Source organism: Hyla sarda, chromosome 2, assembly GCF_029499605.1.
Source record: "Hyla sarda isolate aHylSar1 chromosome 2, aHylSar1.hap1, whole genome shotgun sequence".
NCBI classification, from domain to species: domain Eukaryota; kingdom Metazoa; phylum Chordata; class Amphibia; order Anura; family Hylidae; genus Hyla; species Hyla sarda.
The window spans coordinates 193,822,455-193,849,902 of NC_079190.1; the positions used below are offsets into that span (position 1 = coordinate 193,822,455).

At 41.7% G+C, this 27,448-nt stretch overlaps 1 protein-coding gene across 5 annotated transcripts in view; it reads left to right on the forward strand.

Moving 5' to 3' along the window:
- The window catches only part of ST6GAL2 (ST6 beta-galactoside alpha-2,6-sialyltransferase 2), a 155,465-nt gene that overhangs the window by 119,391 nt on the left and 8,626 nt on the right, over window positions 1–27,448 (forward strand). For all 5 annotated transcript variants that reach the window (XM_056556037.1, XM_056556036.1, XM_056556039.1 and 2 more), the window contains 3 exons: window positions 6,213–6,310; window positions 8,695–8,796; window positions 12,686–12,860. In XM_056556037.1, the coding sequence (XP_056412012.1) occupies window positions 6,213–6,310; window positions 8,695–8,796; window positions 12,686–12,860 (375 nt within the window). The remainder of the gene's footprint in view (window positions 1–6,212; window positions 6,311–8,694; window positions 8,797–12,685; window positions 12,861–27,448) is intronic.

Here is a 27,448-nt window from a genome sequence, read left to right on the forward strand (position 1 = left end):
TATGTGTGCATTTAGATTACTGCACTTGTCTCTCCTCATTCAATGCAGCACTGATACACCAAGGCTGATAGACTCATTAATCCATATAGACAGAAGAAAACATTGTATACTTGGCTTTACTTTACATTGCTCTATATAAAGGACAGTAACAACTCGTCAAATTTATGTTGCTGACTACACATTTGTAATCAATTTGTAGCAGTTATTCATTTTAGTGTATATATTTTGTATAATGTGATTTGTTAAGACGATTTCACACTAATACAGCAGTGTCTGTCAGATATATACCAGGGAGTCCCCATGTTTATATCTGGTGTATACTAATAATGGGGTCCCTTTTTGAAATCTATTTTGCATGGTTAAAAAAAAAAGTGCACTGTACGGTATGTTGGTTTTAATTTTAAAATTTTTACATAATCCAGCTCAATAGAATAGTGTGAACTATTCCATCCAGCTCACTTTACCACATACGTCTTAAATGGTGGACAAAATAGCACACGTTTGGGCCTCTGTTGGATATATGGGGGTGATTGGATCTGTTTAACACATGTGCCAGGACTTATCCTAGCACTTACGACAAGCAGATTAAGCTGTACACTTCTTAATGCAGTGTGAAAACAGTCTGATATATGAAGGTATATAAAGGTCTCTATTTCAGTATCTCCATACAACATCCCTTCTCCTGCTTAGCCTTACAAGATAAGGACTGGCCAGGGAAGTCTTGAACATGGCCATTAGGGCTTTATCTCCTTAAGTATAATGATACACCTGTTTTTGGCTCATCTAGAGGCAGTTTTACTATCTGTTTCCAAGTGTAGGTAATAAAACAGCAGTGCACTGAGCCTGCAGTGGCAGCTGCCTGCTTTTTAACTATTAGCACCTGGCCCATTTCTGGAACCCAAGTCATTATTGCCATTGTTTTTTACTGTCCTGGCTAGTTTGTACGAGCAGCATTTCCTTAGTTTTAAAAAGCACATGCAATGTTTCAAAATGACAAAAGCCTTTCTTCATTACATATACACTGTTATTAAACATAGTACTCCGACTTCTGCCATTTGTATAGTTCTCTGACCACTAGCTAAAAGGCAATTTAGTTAAAAAAAAAATCTACCCATTGTAGGAAAGGATAGTACTCGAGGCACAGGATGCAGTGAATGCCATCTGTAGAGACTAAAGGAATGCACCCACAAGATCGCTCTCAAAAGCTGGATTGAAAGGATTAAAATCACAGTGGTCCCTCAAGTTACAATATAAATTGGTCCCCGGACGACCATTGTATGTGGAGACCATAACTCTATGGATACTTGGCAATTGGTTCAGAAGCCCCCCAAAATGGTGCTGCTAAGCCATGATGAAAAACTTGTAGGCCGAAAATAAGAGGGGGTTTGTGGGGGTGTGGCATACAGGTGGGAGTGTGACTGGAAGCCGGACCGACATATTCACCCGGAGATGCAGATCTTGTGTAGTAAGGTGGGGCTGAGCTGTGATGAAGAGATTGTGGTTGATGGACCTGTGATGTGGGTGTAGCAGATGAAAATTGTGTTTTTTGTCTCGAAAATAGAAGAAGTGTGGCTTGCGGTAGAGGTGTGACGGGACACATAATAGTTGCTGTGACATCAAATTTCTTTATGCTAAGTACCGTATATACTCGAGTATAAGCCGAGTTTTTCTGCACCATTTTTTATGCGGAAAACGTCCCCCTCGGCTTATACTCGAGTGATGGAGAAAAAAAAAATCAAAGACATACCGGTGGGGGTGGCGAGGTGATGGGCCAGGTCGTCCATCGCCGCCCATCTATGCTGCAGGGACCGTCCGACTTCCAGTGTGGAGGGTGATCCGGTCCGGGCCATCCATCTTGACCAGGAGGCCCTCTTCTCCGCTCCGGGCCGGCCCTGGACTAGTGACGCTGCATTAACGCCGTCATGCAGGGACGTCTGTGCACAGCAGACGTCCGTGGCATCCCTACGCGGCGGCGTCAATGCAGCGTCACTAGTCCTGGGCCAGCCCCCAGCAGAGAAGAAGGCCTCTCGGTCAAGATGGATGGCCCGAACCGGCTCAACCTTCCCACTAGAAGTCGGACGGTCCCTGCAGCGACGTTGGACGGCTGCTAGGGAAGAACCGACCGAGCTGCAACTGGGGAGGTGATTAGAGAACAAGAGAGGGGGTCTGGATGATGACAGGGGGGTATGAGGGGGATCTGGATAATGATATGGGGGGCAAGGGGGATCTGTATGAGGGGGGTCTGGATGATGACAGTGGGAGTCGGGATGATGACAGTAGGGCGGGATGATGACCGGAGGGGGTGGGGGAATGATGACAGGGGGGGAATGATGTATTTCCCACCCTAAACTTATACTCGAGTCAATAGGTTTTCTGGGTTTTTGGGGTGAAATTAGGGGCCTTGGCTTATATAATTGGAACGGCTAATACTCGAGTATATACGGTACCAAGATATGGTCCAGGCAGTGACAGGGATGTATAATGAAGGAAGGTGCCACCTTTTTCTGGATGATCAAAATGTAAACTGGTGTTCTGTTTGGGGCATCAAAAGCCTGTTAGCCCTGTGTGCCCTTACGTAACCACTGCTAATATCACCTCTGTAAAGCTTGGTCAGATTGGCCTAGATGGCGGGCAGTTTGTCAAAACAACTACAAAGTATTCAGGTTGGCACTGTAAAGATCTTGGTGCCAGGGATAAGGGTATCCAAGGTAAGTATAAAGTAATCCCGGCACTCCAAAATTCTTTTGCACTCAAGTGTTTCTTTATTCAGAACAAGGTATACATCTTTAACGCAGGGTGCCCTGTTCGGGCGCCCTGCGTTAAAGATGTAAACCTTGTTCTGAATAAAGAAACACTTGAGTGCAAAAGAATTTTGGAGTACTGGGATTACTTTATACTTGTCAAAACAACTATACTGCTTCTCTCAGGCCATTGTTTGCCCACTCTAAATGTTTGTCAACTGGAAAAAATTTCTTCAAGTGCATCTTAAAGACTAGCATTCTCTCACTAAGTGGTACACTACCCAAAAGTAGTCTCTGAGAGCCATTTATATAAGGCAGCGGGGAAAGCATTTTTACGTCCTCTTGTAGCAATGCCCAGTGTCTAATCAGGCCACACCTGTAATCATTTACAGAACTGCAATAACTGCGACTTAACTGTGTTTTACAGCATTCAGGCTTTTTATCTGGGTACATTATGTTTTTTTTTTTGTTCTTTTTTTGGAGTATGGAGGATCTACATGCACATGAGAGTCCCTATGCTGGGTTTACTAAACATATGTGAAGCCATAAATAAGGGTGCATGTGGTGTCCAAAGCATATCAGTTTGTTTAGTAACTTTTTAATGAGATGAAACAAAACATTGAAGTTTTACATGTAAAGCTGAGAACCTTTATTTGAGTGCTGTTTATCATTTCTAGAGATGAGCGAATCATATCTGATGAAGTCGAATTTGTTCCGAATTTTATGAAAGATTTGATTCAGACCAAATCCAAACTTCGACTCGATTCTATATAACAAATGTCTTCATTAGCGACACCCCTGTGATCGTCCTGTATAATGTATAGATGCAAGCGACTTTCTCCTGCGCTCGCATCTCTGCAATAGATAGGACGATCACAGCGGGTGTCAGGAGTGACACCCTCTGTGATCTGTCCTCAACTGCAGGTACTACTACTCCCAACGTGGAGCACACTCTGCTCCATGCTGGGAGCTTTAGTACCTGCATTAATAGACAGATCGCAGCGAGTGCCACTTCTGACACCCGATGTGATCGTCCTGTATAATGTATAGATGATGGAGGCGGCTGCTCTTCTCTGGTCTTACTGTAGTATGAGTATATGCCGTATATTTACCTATTTTTCATATTTCATGCAGAGAGCTGTGAGTGGCTGGAACCATCTGGCCAATCACAGCTCTCTGCGGGAAATATGAATAGGTGTGTATATATATATATATATATATATACAGCATATACTCATACTACAGTGGGACCAGAGAAGAGTGGCCGGCCGCATCTATACATTATACAGGACGATCGCATCGGGTGTCAGAAGTGACACTCGCTGCGATCTGTCTATTAATGCAGGTACCACAGCTCCCTGCATGGAGCCGAGTGTGCTCCATGTTGGGAGCAGTAGTACCTGCAGTTAAGGACAGATCACAGCAGGTATCACTCCTGACACCCGATGCCATCGTCCTATCTAGATGCGAGAAAGCCTTCCGCATCTATACATTGTACAAGACGATCGCAGCAGGTGTCAGGAGTGACACTCGGGGCGATCTGTCTATTAGCACAGGTACTACTACTCCCATAATGGAACAGTCTGTTCCATGATGGTAGTAGTAGTACTACCTAAAAAAAAAAAAATAATAATTGAGGAAAAACAGTGAAACACACACACTTTATTAAACACATTACTAATAAAAATTCACTGAGAATTTATTTGGATCAAATCGGACGAATCGAATTTTTCAAACAGTCTGACTTCTATTTTGGACAAACCTGAAGAATGCACAGTGAGATTTATCACACCTTGTGTGAAGAAAAAGGGGAGCAACCAACCAGATTCCAGCATTTATTTTTAGGAGACCTTTTAAACTACTCCACTGCTACAAGGTTTGATAAACTTAGTGGCTTCCGAAGTGTTTTTTTTTTTTTTTTACCGACACCCACATTTGTTCTTCTGTTACCATTAGCAGCACATGTAATTAATATATAATGCAAGGAATCAAAGGCAGCACAGGGACCAACTTATATTACATTGATCATGGCTGTTTTCACTGGAGGAACAGAAGTCATAATAATCCAGGGAAGTGAAGGCATGAGAAGTATTAAACCATAGCAGATATTGTAGCCTACAGAGCTAATGGTCCAGAGCAGACCCCAGTGCCCTAAGCAGTATTCTGGCAATAATTCAAAGTGATGCAGCTACATTCTATTTTTTATGTCAGATATGACTCTGATGACTGTTCTTATGCTCCTCATACATTAATCCTCTGAATATTGTCTGCCGTGATTCTCCAAGATACAAATGTAAAAGGTTTGTCTTTGGTAGACTGTGCTTAACAGGTTTTTAGATGGAATTATTATATACATTCCTGTGTCTAGATATTGATATTACAGGCTTGTTATGGCGCCCCTAGGGTTCAAATGATTTCCTTACAAAATGCTTTGAATGCTGGTAAGAAAGAGATACTTGTATTACTCCTATTCTTCATGGCTGGCCTGCGCAAAAGCAAGTATTACTCCACCGCCCTTTGCCAGGAGAATCTAGGTGGGAACTGTGCTCCTATGCATATGTGAAGGACACATTAGGTGGACATCCTGAGAGAGAATCAAAATGACAGCAGGGGGCAAAATAATAAGTCTGTAAATGCGGACAGGGTCTGACTCTTCCTGTTGAATCCTCTGGCCCCACCTTCTGAGACGTACTCATCTTGGCAGTGATGACCAGCTTTGGCAATCACAACCTAGACGAGACACTATGATTGGCTGAGCGGGCCGTCACTACTGATGAGTATGTCTAAGGGTGGGGGGTCAGAGCGTTCAGCATGGAGATTTGGGCTCTGTTCTGGAGATAGGGCCTACATGTTTGATAGCTGTATAACCCTTTTATTAAAGAGTGTAAACTAATCTGTATTCAGAGAACAAGCCTCTTAAAGAGTCGCGGACATTAGGAGATGGCCTAATGGCAGATCTAGCCTTATGAAGCTTTAATATTCTACTGAGGCAGATGGACTTATATATTTACAACACGTTTAGCATCCCTTACCTCACTCATACATCTAAACCCATATAAGTACTGTTTTACGTTATACTGTACTGCATATCTCTGTATTAAAGTGGAACTCCAGTGGAAAACTATTATTTCATATCAACTGACTCCAGAAAGTTAAACAGATTTGTAAATTGCTTCTATTAAAAAATCTTAATCCTTCCACTACTTAATAGAAGAAATTTACAAATCTGTTTAACTTTCTGGAGCCAGTGGATTTGAAAATAAATAGTTTTTCACCGGAGTGCCCCTTTAATGTTTCAGTTACCTTGTTGTTGCTGTTTTATTTTGTTTTTTAATGTATCTTATTCAAACATGTTGCAGATTTGATGCTGGATGACTCATTTAGAGAACTGTTTGCTCAGTTTAATCCTTTGTTCTTAACATTTTGTTCTTAACTAAATATAAATGATACAGCTATCCTTTCTTTGCACAGATGCCCATGATGCTGTTCTGCGATTTAACTCTGCGCCAACACACAACTATGAAAAAGATGTTGGAAACAAAACTACCATGCGCATTATAAATTCTCAGGTAAGGCTTTTCTTCAAGTCACTAGTGGTTCATGCTGACACATCGGTGTGCTAGTTCTTATTCATGACACCTTGTATTTAGGGATTGCCAGTTGTTACTCTGTTTACTATGATTTAAAATATTTACCAAAGAAAACTCAGTGCTGTAACTCATTCCTGAAGAGCAAGATGTTTTGTATTACGTTTAAGCTTTAGTGACACCCAGTGGTTAACGGTGTGAACACCAAGCCATAACTCTTTTACTTTTCCATCCACAGACACATATGATGACATGTTTTTATTTTTACGTGACCAACTGTACTTTGACACCTTTTCTTTTACCATAAAATGTACAGTGCAGCCAAAATTATTATTTGTGGGGGAAAGTTAGAAACCCCCCACAATTTAGCAAATTTTGGTGGGTTTTGTTTTTACGCAGTGCAATTTAGGTAAAACTGATCTATATTCCGTCGAACAATGTGATAAAAATGATACCCATGGTTGCATGCCTATTTGTTACTGTACTACTTTTTAAAAAAAATTAGAAAAGTTATAGTAGTCAGAAATTCTATTTTGTCCACTATAAGTCTATATTTCCGTAACTTGATCGTTTTTAATAATTTTTTTTCTGGAAAGTGATATGCCCATAATCAGCAACATTATATTTTAATAGTCTATACATTTCTGCTTGTGGTAATACCATATTTGATCCAAGAAGAGAATCATGGAGGAGGTAAGGGATCCTCCATTCTTCATTTTCACATAATGGACCCCCTCGTGCTGTGGTGGTCTGATGAGTGTATACAAGCATCGCAACTACATTAGATGCCGTGATCAGTAATGATCACGGCATCCAAAGCATTAATCAGCGTGATCTCTGATGTCCACCATTAGTGGTAAGGTCCCTGCTACTGATACCGTGTTTCTCCGAAAATAGGACCGGGTCTTATATTACTTTTAGCCACAAAAAACACACTAGGGCCTATTTTCAGGGTAGGGCTTACTTATTTACAGTACGGTATGTACATTAACATTAACATGGCGGTTCCACGGTATTTACACCCCCCCATTATTATCATGTGATGGGCGCAGCTCATCACAGTGGGCTCAGCCTATCATCGGCAGAGGCGGGACATCGCTGCGGACGGTGATAGGCTGAAGGCTCTGTGACGTCCCAACACCAGGAAGCAGCGATAACAGCGGAGGACAGTGAGGCCGGTTCCTTAGCAACAGGGGAATGGAGGACAAAGGTAAGTTTAAGTTTGTTTTTTAATATTTGCAGCTTGGGCATTGTTTAGGTCAGTGGTCTTCAACCTGCAGACCTGCAGCTGTTGCAAAACTACAACTCCCAGCATGCCCGGACAGCTGTTGGCTCTCCGGGCATGCTGGGAGTTGTGGTTTGCAACATCTGGAGGTTCGCAGGTTGAAGACCACTGGCCTAGGTCTTATATATAATACAGCTATATATAATACAGCTAGGGCCTATTTTCGGGGTAGGGTGTATTTTCGGGGAAACACGGTAGCAGCTCCTGCTCTCGCTACAAGATTATGACGTAAATGTACGTCCTGGTGCGCTAAGTACCAGAGCACCATGACCGACATTTACATCATGGTTCCTCTAATGTTTAAGATGAAAAACCCACACAGAGTGAGCCAAAAGATGTTGGTGGCCAGCAGGGGCCCTTCTGCCATGAGGCCATTTGTATAAGGGAGTAAAGCAACCAACTAACGCTTTATTGAGCCTGAAGAGGGAAGCACTGATTGCTGGTTACTGTGCTCCTGGTAAGGGGAGGCTCCTTATGGTGGTGGATCGATTCCATCTTGGCCTCCCTGTCCCCGCCTTTACCTCTATACCTTCCTACAGCCTCTATGTCCCTTTACACTGATATTTTCAAACCCCTTTAAGATGTATGTTGAAATGTACACAATAAATCTGCCACATATGAATATACTAACACAGTATTTTGTGTCAGAAAATTGTTGATGCAGTATGGGGTATGGATTGCACTCTTCTTCCTCAGCATGATATACTGTGCGGTACTCCTTTACAGGGGTTTTTCATGTAATGCAGGCTATAGTAATCCTTAGAAACACTATCTTTGTTTTACTAACATAGTATTTACTAACAAAGTCTTGTATACTAGTGAGAATACTGTACAGCATTGCTAAATGCCCTCAACATAAATTAGAATTAATTATAATTTGGGGGTTGGCGCATTCTGAATGTAAATTGTGGGTTTATAAGATGCGTTGAAGTCCCTAATTTGGTGTATAATGGATATATGGTGATGATTTACACTTCTGAGACATCTAATTTGTAAATTAGCTTTTGACTTCTATTTTGTTGGTTGAGCAATTGCCACCAAATAATTCTGTAGTTTTAACTTGAGTTTATTTACATTGCAGATTCTTACTAATCCAAGCCACCACTTTTCAGATAGTTCTTTGTACAAAGATGTCACTTTAGTTGCATGGGATCCATCTCCATATTATGCTGACCTTCATATGGTAAGAGAACCCTTTTTTTTTTATTTTATTTTTTATATTAATGATGATAATAATGATAATAAATAACTGCATCATAAAACGTGGGGTATATTAAGGGTAAGCAAGCATAAGGTAAACTAGTAGATGTGAGGGATGTATAACTGAACTTCCTTGCCTCAGTGACATAACAGTATGGGAGTGATTGAAGGTTCTAGAGATAAAGTCCCTCACATACTTCAGTCCTGGCGTGTGTCTTGGCGTCCCGAACCTGATCTCATAAGTGTGTGAGCACCACCAAAGAGCGGCAGAAAGGAGTTGCTCTAAAGCTTGTCTGTGGTATATTGAATAGATACACTGCACCAAAAAAATTGACTTTGGGATTGAATGTGTCAAGTTTTGAGTGAGAAGCTCAGAAGTTATGTTTATGTAAAGAATCTAATGTGAAAGATGTTTAAAGAGTACCTGTCACCAAATAAAACTTTTAATATAGTGCTCCTTGTGTAATTAGCAGACACTTTCCCATTCACTTGCTTTTAAAATTATCAACATAAATATGTTTAAAATGTAATAAAATAAAACGGCCACTAGGTGGCTCTGTTCTGTTTCCTGCCACAATTAATACTGTGAGTTTGGTCTCCTCCCGGCCTGGCAGAAGTCCAAACTCAGGAAGTGCTTCTGGTTACACTGAGCTTGATTGACAGCTGCACAGAAAGTGAAAGCTCCACAGATTCTCACAGAAAGCTGCACAGGCTGAAAGCTGAAGGAGAGCCTCACTGATAGCAACACAGACTGAAACATGCACAGAGCCTGAGGTCTTCTATTCATCACAGCACTGCAACCACGTGAGGGTGGAAGTGGTACCCTAGCAGGCTTCAGTGAAAGTGGGAAACACCCACTTTCTGCTGCTGGGAAATTGCATGTGAGCAAGAAGAAAGGTAAGATACAGAGCTTTTTAAAGCTCTGAAATTTTTTAAGGGCTGGAGGGGTGTTAGGAGTAGTTAGGGAACATAATCTGAGTTAGTTCAGAACAGTTTATTTGGTGACAGGTACTTTTTAAGTTATGAATTCGAGTAGAATACAGACATAGCGCACATCTACAATCTTGTATAATGATCTGATTGCTTCTCAGCATAATATCAAAAACTAACAGGTTGTTAGTATACATTTTTGATCAAAAAGTACAAGCCCACTCGCCACGTCAAGGCCACCTATTCAGAGTGGGTCCCTAACGTCCCTAGCATAAAATGGCGCAGCACCAGGCGGCGACCACCACCGCCGCGACACAGGTGCCCACGGGGGGGGGAGCGACCCACTGGCAGAGCGGCCCCAATGCCTCTCAAACCAGTCTATAGGCCGCACCCGCCCGCAGACACAGCACCACGGCAGCAACAGACGCCGCCCCGCACCACACCAGTGTGAACAAGGCATTGGCGTTGCGGCGGTGGTGGTCGCCGCCCGGTGCTGCGCCATTTTATGCTAGGGACGTTAGGGACCCACTCTGGATAGGTGGCCTTGACGTGGCGAGTGGGCTTGTACTTTTTGATCAAAATGTATACTAACAACCTGTTAGTTTTTGATATTATGCTGAGAAGCAATCAGATCATTATACAAGATTGTAGATGTGCACCATGACAGCTCTTCTACCCGAATTCACTTTTTAAGTTATACTACATGCTGCAAGCAGAACTGAAGCTTTATTGAAGGACATGTACACAGAGAGGAGTGTCATTTTTTTCTTCCTTAAAGGGGTACTCCAGTGGAAAAAAAATGTTCCCTATCAACTGTTGCTTGAATGTTAAACAGATTTGTAAATTACTTCTATAAAAAAAATCTTAATCCTTCCAGTATTTATCAGCTGCTGTATACTTCAGAGGAAGTTGAGTTGTTCTTTTCTGTCTGACCACAGTGCTCTCTGCTGACACCTCTGTCTGTGAACTATCCAGAGCAGGATAGGTTTGCTATGGGGATGTGCTCCTACTCTGGACAGTTCCTGACACGGACAGAGGTGTCAGCAGAGAGCACTGTGGTCAGACAGAAAAGAACTATACAAATTCCTCTGGAGCACACAGCAGCTGATACGTACTGGAAAGATTGAGATTTTTTAATAGAAGTAATTTACAAATCTGTTAATCTTTCTGGCGCCAGTTGATTTGAAAAAAAAAAAAAAAAACGTCTGTTCTGTCCATGATGAAATATAATCATATGAAGATCACTTGAGGTGTCTCAAAAGGATCTATGGATTGCAACACTGGGAACACTTCTGGGTGCACAAATAAATTGGAGGGAGAGTAACTTCAGTGCTATTTTATAATACCACATACTTTTTTAAACATTCAGCGTTGAAGTAGATGGGAGATGGATCCACACGTTTTTAGGGGTGTTTTTTGCTGCAGTTAGAGTGAACATACCCTAACATTGTATTGATTCAGATAATGATGTAGATGCAGTCGGAACTTCAAATTACTTTGCTGCTTTACAGAATCTCAATTTCTTTTCCAATGTGTCTTCTCTTGGTCAAGCAAAGCTCAAAAACGTAATAATAATTATCTATTTTTTTTTTTTTTTTGTTTACCTGCGATTCATGTCAAGTTGTTTGTAAATTGTAATAATTGTGAAGAATGTTTACCACCAATCACATTCAAGGCAGCTCTACAGAATAACCTGGGAGTATAATTGTCAAAATGTGATCAGAATAATTGAATAGTAGTTTATATGCAACATTGCAGGATACCCAGATGATTTTACCAGATTGGCAGGGGTTATCCAGTAACAGGAAAACATAGCTAATGTCATACAAAACAGCACCACACCTGTCTGCAGGTTGTGTGTGGTATTACAACTTGGCTTCATTCACTTCACTATTACAGTGGTCCCTCAAGTTACAATATTAATCGGTTCTGGGTCGACCATTGTATGTTGAAACCATTGTATGTTGAGACCAGAACTTATGGAAACCTGGTAACTGGTTCTAAAGGCACCAAAATGTCATCCAAAAATAGGAAAAAGTGAGAATTAAAGAAAAATAAGTAGATAACTAATATAGATAAAACAAGTCCTTACATATAAAAGTAAGAAAGATCTGCTGGGAGCTGTAAATCACTGTCCATGTCAGTGTTTCCCAAGCAGGAAAAGGCCAAAGGCTGTCCAGGCATGCTGGGAGTTGTAGTTTTGCAACAGTTGTGGGCACCCTGCTTGAGAAACACTCGTCTATGTAGAGGACAGGAGCTTCTTCGGTGTCCTGTACAGAACACGCAATGTCCTAAAAAAGTAACATGGAGTCTACCTCACCTGGTGTCCAAAGTAGCAGCTAACCCTGGCACAGGTAAAGTGTACAGAACATGTAATACCTCCCCGTACTGTAGGGGGCGCTACCAGACACCAGTCAGTGCATATGCTTCAGTAATACAGGTGTCTTACCAGTAAATTGCCCATTCTGATTGGTCAGTTCTTCCGGCCATTGACACGTTTCCAAGATCTGGACTGTCTGTAGCATTGTATGTTGAGTCTGGTTTGAAGTTACAATGGTCCAGAAAAGACCATTTTATGTTGAAACTATTGTATGTTGAGGCCATTGTAAGTTGAGGGATCACTGTACTGAGCTGCAAAACCATACACAGCCTGCAGACAAATGAGGTGCAGCATTTTAAAGAAATCAGCTCTGTTTTTTCTAAGGCTGGATAACCCCTTTAAGTTTATCTTTTTGTTTGTAAGCCTGTATTTACACTGCTCTAAACATATAAAGAGAACAAAGTAAATACAACCATGTACAGTACTTATACGATGTATTTTGTTATCTATACTGCTGCTTGCACACAAACACATTTGCTTTTTAAAGCATTTCATTGAAAGCATTTATAGTCCCTACAAGTGAAATTTTTTGGTTTATTAACCTCACCTTTTTTGTATACAGTGGTACCACAAACCAGACTACAATCTTTTCCCACCGTATGAACATCATCGGAAGAAAAATCCCAACCAGCCTTTCTACATTCTTCACCCAAAATTCACGTGGGAGCTGTGGAAAATAATCCAAGAAAACAGCAATGAGAAGATCCAGCCCAATCCACCCTCTTCAGGATTCATTGGTAGGTCGGTTTAGCATATTGATTAATGACGCCATCTTCTGCACTTGAATAATGGCGTAGTGCAGCTTTTAACTGTAACCTCGACTGCAGTGCCTAATGGCCCCTATTGACTGAAAGGTAATTATACCAAACAGAATTAAATTCTTCCACTACAAGTAAGTGCTAAAATATTTTGTAAGTGGGAAGAGTTCAGCTTCGTATGGAAATCCATTAACTCCAAGCAATGTTACCGTGCCCAAGGGTACATTAAGAATGCAATGAGTTCCACAAGACAAGGTATATAGATTAGTTTTAACACGCTTAAGGCAGTAAGAACAACAAAGCAATAAAAAGTAGAACTATTTGTTTTCTTTTCAAATAAATAGTACTCAGTTGTACTCATAGATTGTTCCCTTTGCACAATGTTTCATCTTCTATGCAGCACCCACAATTTTTTTTCTTTGCAAAGTAGCTTTACTGATGTAAAATTCTTCTTAGATCCTTATCATGGCATATGCCCAGATTTGCATGGGTTCATATTTATGTAAAGCTACAAGATTCTGCAGAACACCTCGTACTCTCATAGATGTGAAAGGATTTATTTAATGGTTTAGATGGGTTATCAAACTGGCAACAGGAATTCTATTAAATTAAAAAAAACGTTACTTAACTGCTAAATCCCCAGCACCCCCCGGTTGTTTCTTCGATTATTCCAACCAGTTTAGTTTTCTGAACTAGTGGTGTCTTATACATCCATGTGTCCACTGCAGCCAATCACTGGCCTCTATGGTCATGTGCTGTACAAGTTAGTCTTTCTGCTGAGGCCAGTGATTGGCTGCAGTAGTCAAGTGAACACCATCACTGACGGGTAATAAACACTTGTGTTTCTTGTGAAATCGATATTGGTGGTTTGCCAACCTAAAGCTAAGTTTACACAGTGTAAAGTGAAAACAGAAATACTGCAGTAAAATAAAATTTTTTAGAATGTGTTCCAAGTCTATGGAAAAGCGGTTGTCAGTCCACACATTGGTTTAAGAAAGTTTCTCATGCAATTTCTCTCAGCTGCTTTATTATAGACTTTATTAGAACACATGCTCCTTTCTAAACCCATTCAAATAAATTCTGTTTTTATTTTGCAATGTGTGAACGTTGCCTAAGTGAGGAATTAACAACAGTAAACTTTCAAGGTATTACATAACAACCTACAAGGGGTCAATAAACTCCCAGTTATTAAATTATATAAAAAATGTACTCCACAAAGCAAATGGTACAGGGAGGAGGTGCCTAAAACTTAACCTTTATTGGGGTATCTAAAAAACACCACACTAGTGCTCAAAATTAAATCAACAACCCAAAAATCATATTATTAATGGTTGAAACTGACCGGGTTTACTCATGCTTGTCGCCGGGCTTGTTGTTGCCCATAGCAACCATAACTCGGTCCTCAGTATTTACAGCTGATAAGACCGTATTCAGACCTATATTATCACCATAGACTATTGACCAATTGTGGCTCTCCACGCATTTCTACCACGATTACGTGGCGTCCTCAGGAGAGACCAACTTAATAGCCAGTTACTAGGTCAGTCCAAATGTTATATTATTCAGTGCATTTGTACACTAAGATACAGGGTAAGTATGATATAGATCTAAATAAAAATTCAGAACTGAGCACCAATCAGACCAGTTGTCTGTTAATTTGGCAGGAATCCTATGCTTCCAATGTCCTATAATGAAAAACAGCATAACATACCTAGTGTCAATATCTATTCCTACAATGTAAATCACTATGTCCTATTCCATTACAGTGGTAACCTAGGGGAAAAAACACATTTGCATGGATCTGTGAGCATTTGTTTCGATTTGCGTACCTGTAAGAGAAGACACTCCGCTAAGTGGTACTTACAATTCCATGCCTGGTCAGGATCTCATGGACGGAGCGCTTACCCACAGTGGCAGGGAGCCGTATAGTTACAGCGGCTGCCTTGCGCTTCCGTGCCGGAGATCCTGGCATCTAGCATCATATCCAGTCGCCGGGCCGCACACCCTATGATGCTGCAGTTGTGCAGGGACCACAAGTAAGACTCATGCTGGCCGGGTAAAAACATAATGTCACGTGATTTTGACCACTATTGATTACTAAGTGCTGAAATGCCGTAATATAGAATATACCTGAAGTCCTAAAAGCCTCTCATGCATATGTGATGGCTGCACATGAGGATACATGTTATGTGTAACACCCGATTATTTCATAAGGGGAGAGGGAATATGCATAAATCTTTAGTAGTATCCATATTTATGCTAGGATATGTCTATATAGGCACCTGGCCAAAATGTGAATTAAATATCTAGTATAATAAACCTAGTCATAGATTAGATAAATAGCTATAAAGGCACCCTGCATTCCATCCATAATAATTTGCCTTATACCATAGTGTAATATGTGCCCCATTATTTAATTAGACGGGCACTAGGTACCAAAATCTATGATGAAGGTCAAACAGTCCTATGTATAAGGCAATAGAATCCAACATAATAAGAAACCAAGGGATAATGAGAGGAAGGAGGGAGGGGGAAAAAACATTATTATAAAAGATTAGATTATAGAAGGGGGCTTTTGAACACTGAGAAACAATCTATTATGGCAGAGGCATAGAGCTTGGGATGTCTCCAGTCAACTATAGTGGCACTCTCCCTGGGCAGGACCTGATGGGGGAGGGTAGTAAGCGGGAGCTTAGGGGACCTTTCTTGGCCCTATTGTAACTATGATTTGGCCTAACACCTAGGCAGGATGTGACGCCCTGAAAAGGACGGCCCCACTCCTGAACCTCCTACTTGCCTAACGCGCCCCATTCTATTCGTCGATATTAACTCAAGACTAGCTACAGCCCTCCACTAACTTCCTAGAATCACCGTTAGACAAGGGGGGGAGGTGCCACTTACAGTCTGTAATTATATTCTAAAATACAAGCGAAATTTAGCTGGTCATTGAGACCCTTTGGGGCAACTGTGTCTAATTTATGAATCCATCAACATTCTTTTTGAAGTAACAGTCTGTCAAAGTCTCCTCCCCTGGGTTAGGCGTGGTGTTGTGAAGCGACGGCCAGGCAACCGGATATGATGCCAGGATCTCCGACACGGAAGCGCAAGGCAGCCGCTGTAACTATACGGCCCCCCGCCACTGCAGGTTAGTGCTTCGTCCGTGAGATATTGACCGGGCATGGAATCGTAAGTACCACTTAGCGAAATGTCTTCCCTTACAGTTGCTCTGGCAAATGGAAACCACGTAATCGCTGTAGAAACGCGTTGAGAGCCACAATTGGTCAATAGTCTATGGTGATAATGTAGATCTGAAAACGGTCTTATCACCGGTAAATACTGAGGACCGAGTTTTGGTTGCTATGGGCAACAACAAGGTTACAAGCATGAGTAAACCCGGTCAGTTTTAACCATTACTAATATGGTTTTTGGGTTGTTGATTTAATTTTGAGCACTAGTGCGGTGTTTTTTAGATACCCCAATAAGAGTTAAGTTTTAGGCACCTCGCTACTGTACCATTTGCTTTGTGGAATACATTTTTTTTTATATAAGTGAGGAATTAAGAAAAGTAATTACCGTATATACTCGAGTATAAGCCGACCCGAGTATAAGCCGAGACCCCTAATTTCAACCCAAAATCCCAGGAAAAGTTATTGACTCGAGTATAAGCCTAGGGTGGGAAATACCTCATCCCCCCCTGTCATCATCCAGACCCGTCATTAACATCCTCATCATCCCCTTGTCATCATCCCACACATCCCCCCTTCATCATCCCCTTGTCATCATCCCACACATCCCCTTATCCCACACATCCCCCCTTCATCATCCCCTTGTCATCATCCCACACATCCCCCCTTCATCATCCCCTTGTCATCATCCCACACATCCCCTTATCATCCCACACATCCCCCTTTCATCATCCCCTTGTAATCATCCCACACCCCCCCCCTTCATCATCCCCACCCCCCTTCATCATCCCCACACCCCCCCCCCCCCCCTTCATCATCCTCTTCTCATCATTCGCCCTCAGTGGTCTTCAACCTGCGGACCTCCAGAGGTTTCAAAACTACAACTCCCAGCAAGCCCGGGCAGCCATCGGCTGTCCGGGCTTGCTGGGAGTTGTAGTTTTGAAACCTCCGGAGGTCCGCAGGTTGAAGACCACTGCGGCCTTCAACCTGCGGACCTCCAGAGGTTTCAAAACTACAACTCCCAGCAAGCCCGGGCAGCCATCGGCTGTCCGGGCTTGCTGGGAGTTGTAGTTTTGAAACCTCCGGAGGTCCGCAGGTTGAAGACCACTGCGGCCTTCAACATCATCCAGCCCCCTCTCACCCCCTTTAGTTCTGAGTACTCACCTCCGCTCGGCGCTGGTCCGGTCCTGCAGGGCTGTCCGGTAAGGAGGTGGTCCGGTGAGGAGGTGGTCCGGGCTGCTATCTTCACCGGGGGCGCCTCTTCTCCGCGCTTCCGGCCCGGAATAGAGCCGTTGCCTTAACAACGACGTATCTGCGTCGTTGTCAAGGCAACGTGACTATTCTGAGGCCGGGCCCGAAGCGCTTAGAAGAGGCCTCCCCGGTGAAGATAGCAGCCCGGAACCAGTATCCCACCGGACCACCTCCTCACCGGACCACCTCCTCACCGGACCACCTCCTCACCGGACAGCCCTGCAGGACCGGACCAGCGCCGAGCGGAGGTGAGTACTCAGAACTAAAGGGGGTGAGAGGGGGCTGGATGATGTTGAAGGCCGCAGTGGTCTTCAACCTGCGGACCTCCGGAGGTTTCAAAACTACAACTCCCAGCAAGCCCGGACAGCCGATGGCTGCCCGGGCTTGCTGGGAGTTGTAGTTTTGAAACCTCTGGAGGTCCGCAGGTTGAAGACCACTGCGGGTGGGGGAGTTCACTCGAGTATAAGCCGAGGGGGGTGTTTTCAGCACGAAAAATCGTGCTGAAAAACTCGGCCTATACTCGAGTATATACGGTAACTGTTAAGACACAAGTGAACATCATAATTGACCTTGCACAAAGCTACCATGACATTCTTCTTTATTATGGTGAATACACAGGTTACAGGGGCTATATCGTGTTGCAATAGCTGGCATCTAAGAAATCTGCAGTCCCAGCTATTTAACCCTTTAGAAGTCTCGCCCATCAGACCCTGTGAATGCCATCACCCCCACTGAGTTGCCATGGCAACAAAGCCCTTCAAGCCTGCCATGACTTAATGCCTGTTAGGTTGTGCCAAATACACAGCCAAAGGATATATGTAATCCCAAGCCCAAAATTCACAATAAAATGCACAGGATGTGAATGGAATTGTTCATTTTTGTGTAGATTTTTACCAGTCGTTCACATTACAATGCAGAAAATCCACAGTGACAGAGATGTGAACCTAGCCTTATAGATTCAATGCCAGTTTATTGATAGGTATTAATGCTTTAGTATACTGTGTACATCAAATTATTTCTTTAGCGATCAGACAATCACGTTCTGATCTCCCCCTATTCAACTGCAGCTCATTGAAATAAAAAAGGGGACAGTAAAAATCATGTTACTCCATAAGTGCCCAAAAATTACATTGACTCATTGACAATAAGTGTTTTATGTTGGAATACCCCTTTAAGTCCACTGTCTCACACAGCAGTATTTTGATCAATATTTTACATCAGTATTTGTTAGCCAAAATAAGAAGTGGAACCTAAACAGTATACCTAATAGAAAAAAGATTGCTACCCCCTTCTGGTTTTGGCTTACAAATAAAAATTCTAAATTCTGACCTAAATACTTTTAGGTCAGAATAGGCTAAAATTGGTCATGATGCCAATCAGTCATACATCTGACACTCATACAAGCTATGTCACTATCAACATAGAAATGTCATCCTTATTCAGGCCTATTTTAAGAAACTACAAAAATGTGCTTGTGCATTGTGGTGAGGGATCGGTAAGGGATCAGTAATTGCCATAAGCATAAAGTTTAACCCAATGATGAAAGATTCTTTATCAGTGGACAGCCAGTGGTCATTGACCATATGCTTAACATTTTTAGTAATTGCTTGAAATCAGCCCTTTTTGTGTCAACTTTAAAGGGGTACTCCGGTGAATTATTATTATTATTTTTTTTAAATGAACTGGCACCAGAAAGTTAAACAGATTTGTAAATTACTTCTATTTAAAAATCTTAATCCTTCCAGTAGAAATGAGACGTTTGCTATGGGGATTTGCTCCTGCTCTGGACAGTTCCTGACAGTGTCAGCAGAGAGGCCTGTGGTCAGATAAAAAACAAATTCAAAAAGAAAAGAACTTCCTCTGTAGTGTACAGCAGCTGATAAGTACTGGAAGGATTACGTTTTTTAAATAGAAGTAATTTACAAATCTGTTTAACTTTCTGGCAACAGCTGATTTAAAAAAAAAAGTTTTTCACCGGAGTACCCCTTTAATCTTATTTGTGTGGCCAGTTTTAGTCCCCTTTAACCCCTTCCCTCAAAATGACTTTCTGAATATAAATGTCATGTTATGCTGGTAGTTTGCTCATCATGACGTTTATATAAGTCATTCAGTTAACCCGGCGATGCGTGGCATCGCATGGGTTAACAGGCAGAAGTCCCGCTGTTACCAGCGGGAGACAACTTCTGCAAGCCCCCCGGGACCATCTGTTAATGGTCCTGGTCTCCGATCACTGTGATTGGTCCCTGTGGAGGGGGTTAAAGTTAATTTCCTCTGCTCTGCCCACCCCTAGAAGTCCGGGCAGAGCAGGGGAAGATGAGAGCTGCAGTGGGGACATACCACAGGACCAGCGCAGACAGCGGGATCTTCAGCAAGCAAGTGGAGGATGCAGTGGCGGCGGCGGCATCAGAGGCAGCAGTGAAGGTCGCTGTAAAGTGGCTGTATGGGCATGCTGGGAGTTGTAGTTTTGCAACATCTGGAGGGCCACAATTTGGAGACTTCCAGATGTTGCAAAACTACAACTCTCCGCATGCCCAGACAGTCCAGGAAGGCTGTGAGTTGTAGTTCTGTAACATCTGGCCCTTCAGATGTTGCCGAACTACAATTCCCAGCATTCCTGGGCATGCTTGGAGTTTTGCAACATCTGGAGGGCTACACAGTGGTCACCAAACTGTTCTCCTCCAGTTGCTGCAAAACTACAACTTCCAGCATGCCCTTCGGCTGTCTAGGCATGCTGGGAGTTGTAGTATTGCAAAAACTGGAGGCACACTGGTTGGGAAACATTGTCTGTTTCCTAACTCAGTGTTTCCCAACCTGTGAGCCTCCAGCTGTTGCAAAACTATAACTATAATAAATGTGATTATAGCGGATCACAAGAAAACCAAATAGCGGCCCCTCAGACTCTCAACCGGCTCCGCCACGAGCAACACTATGTACTGGGCTACTTCCCCGGCTTCCTGCCATTGGAGGATTGGCGATTTGTCTCACATATGGGGGTGCTGCAGGCTGGATTCCTCCTACATATACAGGTCTTCTGACATCACTTGAAGAATACCTGTGGGGATGATGGCCGCCTATCTATTATGATATCTATTATAAATGTATGATACACATGATGGTTCAATAGTGGTATAAATTGTATGTATATCTTTTGGAGCTACATTGCTACGATTCCCCTGAGGACGTCCCTATGCATTGCTAGCTGCATGTGGATAGAAACGCATTGGGAATAACAGCATAATTACTATATGCGTGGTTTCTTTATACTATGAATGTATTGACACTGCTTGTCATTGAGCAGCTAGCAGCTTTTTTGTGAAACCAATTGGCCAACTATGATGGGCCATTGAGTTTCATGAGTACTTTGCACTATTTGGGTTGCACTAATTCCTATCTGGTGGCTTTTATAAAATTCTAATAAATGTTATATTTTAACGACACCCCATATATCATATTTTCGCCTTATTATATAGTTTTCTGCAAAACTATAACTGCCAGCATGCACATACTTGACAAACCATGCATGCTGGGAGCTGTAGTTTTGCCAAAGCTGGAGGCACATGGGTTGGGAAACAATGAGTTAAGTAACAAACTCTCAGTGTTTTGCAACCAGTGTGCCTCCAGCTGTTGTATAACTACAACAACCAGCATGCACGGGCAGCCAAAGGGCATGCTGGAAGTTGTAGTAGTATGCCTCTGGGAGTTGTAGTTTGCATGCTGGGAGTTGTAGTTTTGCAACAGCGGGACGTCCCCCCCCCCCCCCCCCCATGTGAATGTACAGGGTACAATCACACGGGCGGGGGTTTACAGTGAGTTTCTTATTTTGGAACTACACCCCTCACAGAATGTAAGAAGGGGTGCAGTGAGCATTTACACCCTACAGGTGTCTGACAGATTTTTGGAACAGTGGTCAGTGAAAATGAAAAATGTAATGTAAAAAAAGTATACGGTTTAATACGGTTTTTCACCCGGACCAAAAACCGTGGTAGGCTACGGTTTTGGGTAGGGAAAAAACTGACAAAACTGGACTGGATGCAAAATGGACACAACCTGATGCATCTTTTGGCATACGGTTTTCAATGGAGAGTCAATGCATACGGTTTTCAATACGGTTCCATATGGTCTTCACATTGAAAATGTATACGGGAACTGTATTGCAAAAACGTGGCGTGAATGCACCCTTATTCCGGGTAGCCTAGCACTGCTAAAAGTGTACTATTTAAACGATTTACATATATATGGAAGAATTTTTTTTTTTTCAGGTCAGTTTACTACGTTGTCATTTACAAAGCCATTCGGCTCTCGAGCCTAGTGTTTTCCAAACAGTGTTCCTCCAGCTGTTGCAAAACTTAAACTGCCTGCATGCTTGGACAGCCAATGGCTGTCCAAGCATACTGGGAGTTGTCATTTTGCAACAGCTGGAGGCACACTTTGGAAAACACTGCTCTAGCTATTGATAATAAGAGCGTCCTATCCTGGTCACTGCTGCTCAGCTTTAGTCCTGAAGGGTCAAATAGTAATTGCTACTTTAGTTCAGAGATATCTGACACATTGTGCATGTTGAGCAATATAAGACAAATACACAACGTCCAATACTCAAAAGTTTACTTTCTTTTTTTCTTTTTTTGCACAGAAGGAAATGTTCACATTCTAACATTTTATAAATCAAGATATACACTATAACAGCCAGGCATGATAAGAACATGTCATAACATACCTTACATCTAAAATGTACACAATTTTAGATTGTCATTGTGAATTGCATATCTTATACATGTTATTTACAATACTATACATTAAATATCACAATCTGCTGGAAAAATAGGGTGAATTTCCACAGTGCATAACATCTGAAAATATTCATTCTTGCCCATTTTGCCTACTGTGCATGAAGTTTGCCAAAATACCTATCCCATATGTTACCTGCTGACTAGGCCCCCACTGTCCTCCCAGTAGAATGTCCTTTTTGCATCATTTTACAGCTATTTGCAGACCATCTCCTACAGATCAGTAAGTAGTGCTTTAAATGAGACACTGGCTCATATCCCATCTGCTGTTCTTGTGCTTATTTTCGCATGTAGCACATGACTTTGAAGGGCTTACAGTAAGCGACAGTAAAAATATTGTAAAATCCTCGCCAGCTTGTAGATTTTAGCGTTCCATGGTTTCTCACAATAAACTCCTGGTTCAGCTAGTAAAATGTGTCATCCTGTGATGTGACATACATATCAAATATATAAAATCTATTGTTTTTCACTGCTACAGATTTTATCTGTGGTTATGTCGGTTTGCTTTTTGTTGTCTTTGTCACAGATGCTTGTTTCCACATGCTGTGTCACAATTATTATGTGATAAAAAAGCTAGCCCTTACTACATATATACATAAATCTATTCTTTTTGATACCCCATGTCATTTGTGCATGTGACTCATTCTGCTGTACCTATAAGTGGCGTGTAATGATAACAAAGTGGCTGCAATCGGCAGGAGCTGGATATCTGTGGTTCTATGTTACATGGAATATATAGAATCCGCATATTAAAATCTTACAGTCAAGCAAATAGTAAAACTGCTTAAGATGAAAGCCACTGTCATGCTGCTCGAAACGTCTTTGGTCCTTTATACAGCTTTTGCATTTACATGTCCATAAAGGAACCTTTTTCTTTTAAATACATCCATCCTCTGTATTATAAGGCATTGCACTTTTGTAGTGAGACACGATTTCGGTTTGAGGATCCTTTCAAAATAAGAATAAAAACGAAGAAATTCCTAGAATAATAAGACCCTCGGCTTGCCTTTTATGCAAAGTCTTTTGATACGTTCAATAATGTTGGTCCCAACAGTGTTACAAATGCTCAGCGACGAATCTTAATGCAACTATTACAATGCCAGTTCCAACTATACTCATTTATATGTAATTCAGAGTGTGCAAATGTAATAATGGTCAGTAAACATTTGCTGGCACAAGATAACTCATGAAGAGCTGATAATATGTCATTCGAGGAGGCCACTCGGGGTTTTACAGTTTCTCTACAATGTTGGATTTTAGGTCATTATCATTGGTGGTTGTCCTGTTGTTGTATTAAAGGATATGGTCATTTTCACTTATATTTTGTATTGGACCATTTTTCATTAGCCATATGCACAGGGGTGTAATCCGCACTGATGTGCAGTGGCTCTTCAATGGATGTTTCAATGCCTAATCGCACGAAAAAGAAGGGACATGTCATTTCTTTTCTACGTGGTTTCCCTTCTTGCATTGAAGTCAAATGAAGCCAGGTTTTCAACACTGACACTGCATGGTTTTTGGCGTGGATATTATGTCGGATTATGCCCATGTAAACATGCCCTTAGGAAAATATCCTATTGTTTTGTTTTTAAAGTTCCTCTGTCAATCTATATGTTTACCTGGTAATGGACAACACACAAAACCCATGTAAAGTGATACAGCTGCCATATTCCTTTCCATTTAGCCCTCATTTTTTTTTATTTTTTTTTGCTAACCTATGAAATGCATGTAGAAGGCAGTAGGGGTTTAATGGAAAGGGTATGACTAAGAGAGGCTACGCATGTTTTCTTTTTCTGCGGCCATCAAGACAAATAAATCTGCATCAGAGATATAGCTGCAAAGTGGCTTGTTCACACTGCCATCCGGCTCCGTTAGGGGGAGCTCCATCGGCAGTTCCATCAAGTTTAGCGGAGAAAAAACGTGGCAAGCACTATTTTTTTTCTCTGCTAAATTCTCGTTTATTACCAGATCACCGACGGGCCCCATACAAGTGAATGGGAGCCACCGGGACCCGACAGTAGCTGTTTGCGTCTAACCCGTTTCAGGGTCTTAACGGGTCGGATGCAAATGGCCGTGTTAAACTAGCATAATTTTGATGCATCAGAGAAAAAAAAAATATTTACAAAGATGGGACATAAGGGGAAATTTATAATTTATCAAAACCTGTGTAGAGGAAAAGTTGACGAGGTGCTGATAGCAACCAGATAGCTTCTTTAATTTTTATTTAAATCAACTGGTGCCAGAAAGTTAAACAGATTTGTAAATTACTTCTATTAAAAAATCTTAATCCTTCCAGTACTTATCAGCTGCTATATGCTCCTTTTGAAATTCTTTTCTTTTTGAATTTCTTTTCTGTCTGACCACAGTGCTCTCTGCTGACACCTCGGTCCATTTTAAGAACTGTCCGGAGTAGGAGAAAATCCCCATAGCAAACCTATCTTGCTCTGGACAGTTCCTAAAATGGACAGATGTGTCAGCAGAGAGCACTGTGGTCAGACAGAAAAGAAATTCAAAAATAAAAGAACTTCCTGTGAAGCATATAGCAGCTGATAAGTACTGGAAGAATTAAGATTTTTTTAATAGAAGTAATTAAGCCCTGTAAAGGGCGAAACGCGTCAGACATCTTTATCTGTATGTATCCTGCAGTGGAATAAATAAAGACAAGCCTTTTTTACCCCATACCTTGGTGCCGGACGGAGTTCTTTCTAGCATAAGGAGTTGCCGGAGGTGGTGCCGGAAGTCCGCAGCACAGGTGTGAGAGGTGTCCGGCGCTGGTGAGAGCGGTATCCATATTCCTTTAATTTACAAATCTGTTTAACTTTCTGGGACCAGCTAATTTAAATTAAAATCTTTTCATGGGGAGTACCCCTTTAAAAAAATAAAAGAAGCAATCTGATTGGTTACTATGGGCACCTGGTTAACCTTTCCACACGGGTTTTGATAAATCCCCCCCATGCTGTTTAAAGTTTTACAAGCTCAGGGCAGAATCATAAGGGGGAAATAGTATTGCAGGACACCTATTAAAATCCATGCGGAGTCATTCAGAGCAGCAGCAGGGACATCTCCCTATAACATGCCTATGCCCTAATAATAGGGACAGTGGTTGTCTTATACTGCCAACAACATATAAGCAGAAGAACACAACACTTTATTTGTTCTACAGCTACTTTTCATATCCATGCCAGTAATAATATTTTACCTTTTTAGAAATCAATAGTATATGTGAAGTAAGTGATGTTTTATTAGATTAATTCAGGCATGCTGCTAGAGAAATGTGACATTCGATTTCCTCTACAGCTGAGCCAAAAACTCTTCCTAAAAATGTCTAGAAAATCATTACACCAGAACAATACTGTTTATTATGAGACATTACTTTTACTGGGACACGTTTTATGATATTGGAAGCACATCTATAGATTATGCACACAAAATCAATGTAATCTAAACCTTACATAGTCATCTGTCACACACAATAAAGTCCCCTTGTTCTGACATGCTATTACTTTTGGTGCCATATTCATTTCTACACTGCTCATAAGCAAAGTTATGTCTACTGAGGGAAGAATCAACAAGGCTTAAAGGGGTACTCCGGTGAAAACCTTTTTCCTTTTAAATCAACTGGTGGCAGAAAGTTAAACATATTTGTAAATTACTTCTATTAAAAAATCTTAATCCTTCCTGTACTTATTAGCTGCTGAATACTACAGAGGAAATTATTTTCTTTTTGGAATGCTCTCTGATGACATCACGAGCACAGTTCTCTCTGCTGACGTTATTATAATAATAACGCTTTATTTATTGTTGTCCTTAGTGGGATTTGAACCCAAGTCCCCAGCACTGCAAGGCAGTAGTGCTAACCACTGAGCCACCATGCTGCCCTTAGCATACATCTGCTATGCATGGTTGCTAAAATGGACAGAGATGTCAGGAGAGAGCACTGTGCTCGTGATGTCATCAGTGTTCCAAAAAGAAAGGAATTTTCTCTGTAGCATTCAGCAGCTAATAAGTACTGGAAGGATTAAGATTTTTTAATAGAAGTAATTTACAAATATGTTTAACTTTCTGCCACCAGTTGATTTAAAAGAAAAAAGGTTTTCACCGGAGTACCCCTTTAAAGGGGTATTCCAGAAAAAAAAACTTTTTTATATATCAACTGGCGGGATGCTGGACCACGGCATAGGCGCTGGCGAAGTGTGGTGCTCGGAGGCTATGCTGGCAGTTTCGCACGTAAGTGCGCGCTTCTTCCGGCCTCGAGGCCGGAAGAAGCACGCACTTACATGCGAAACTGCCGGCGTAGCCTCCCAGCGCCTATGCCGTGACCCGGCATCCCGCCATCGGACCTCCAGACCCGACAGTCTCTGCTTTGCGGTGAGTGCACCTACGTGTTCTTTGGTTGTTTAATTTACAAATCTGTTGAACTTTCTGGAGCCAGTTGATATATAAAAAAAAAACTTTTTCCCTGGATAGCCCCTTCTAAAAAAAGCATCTTTCCATTCTTCAAGTCCATCCCTTTTTTTTTTTCTTTCAAATTGTATGTTTGTTTGTTTGTTTTTTTTATGTCCAAATATTTTACTATAAGAGACATCTATCTGAATCCTGCTAATGCAATTCATTTATCACACTTATTTACCTGCTGCAATATCTATCCGATATACTAAGCACCTCTTGGTAAAGAAATATCACAGAACTATGCAAAATACTGTGGAAAGTCCCAGCAGGGCCTATCAGACTTGGTGCGCAATGTCACCGAGGTATGAGGCACATCGGCACATGGAAAGCATGAGGGATATTTGTATGCTGCCCCTGACCACTTGAGCCAACATCATAGTGTGGTGCACAAGGCTCAATTTTTACTATGCTGTGCAGAACAACACAAATTTTACTTTCACACAGAACAGACTTTATTTCACCTCCATTTTTACATACCACAAGTTTCTTAGATGGCATAAGGATCTTTGACAATAAAAGCACTAAAAGCAAGATGAATGGGCAATGCACTACATAACACAGAGCTGCCTGCTACACCATTGAAATCAGGTGCCAATGTCTTTCACTAGGATGCCAGGTAAGTATACAGGTATAGAATAAACAGATAAAACAAATCCAGTACGCAATAAATCTTTCTGCACTTACCAGTCTTGTGTGTATATGTCAGGTTTTATTCATTAATATATTGTACAGGGTGGGCCATTTATATGGATACACCTTAATAAAATGGGAATGGTTGGTGATATTAACTTCCTGTATGTGGCACATCAGTATATGTGAGGGGGGAAACTTTTCAAGATGGGTGGTGACCATGGCGGCCATTTTGAAGTTGGCCATTTTGAATCCAACTTTTGTATTT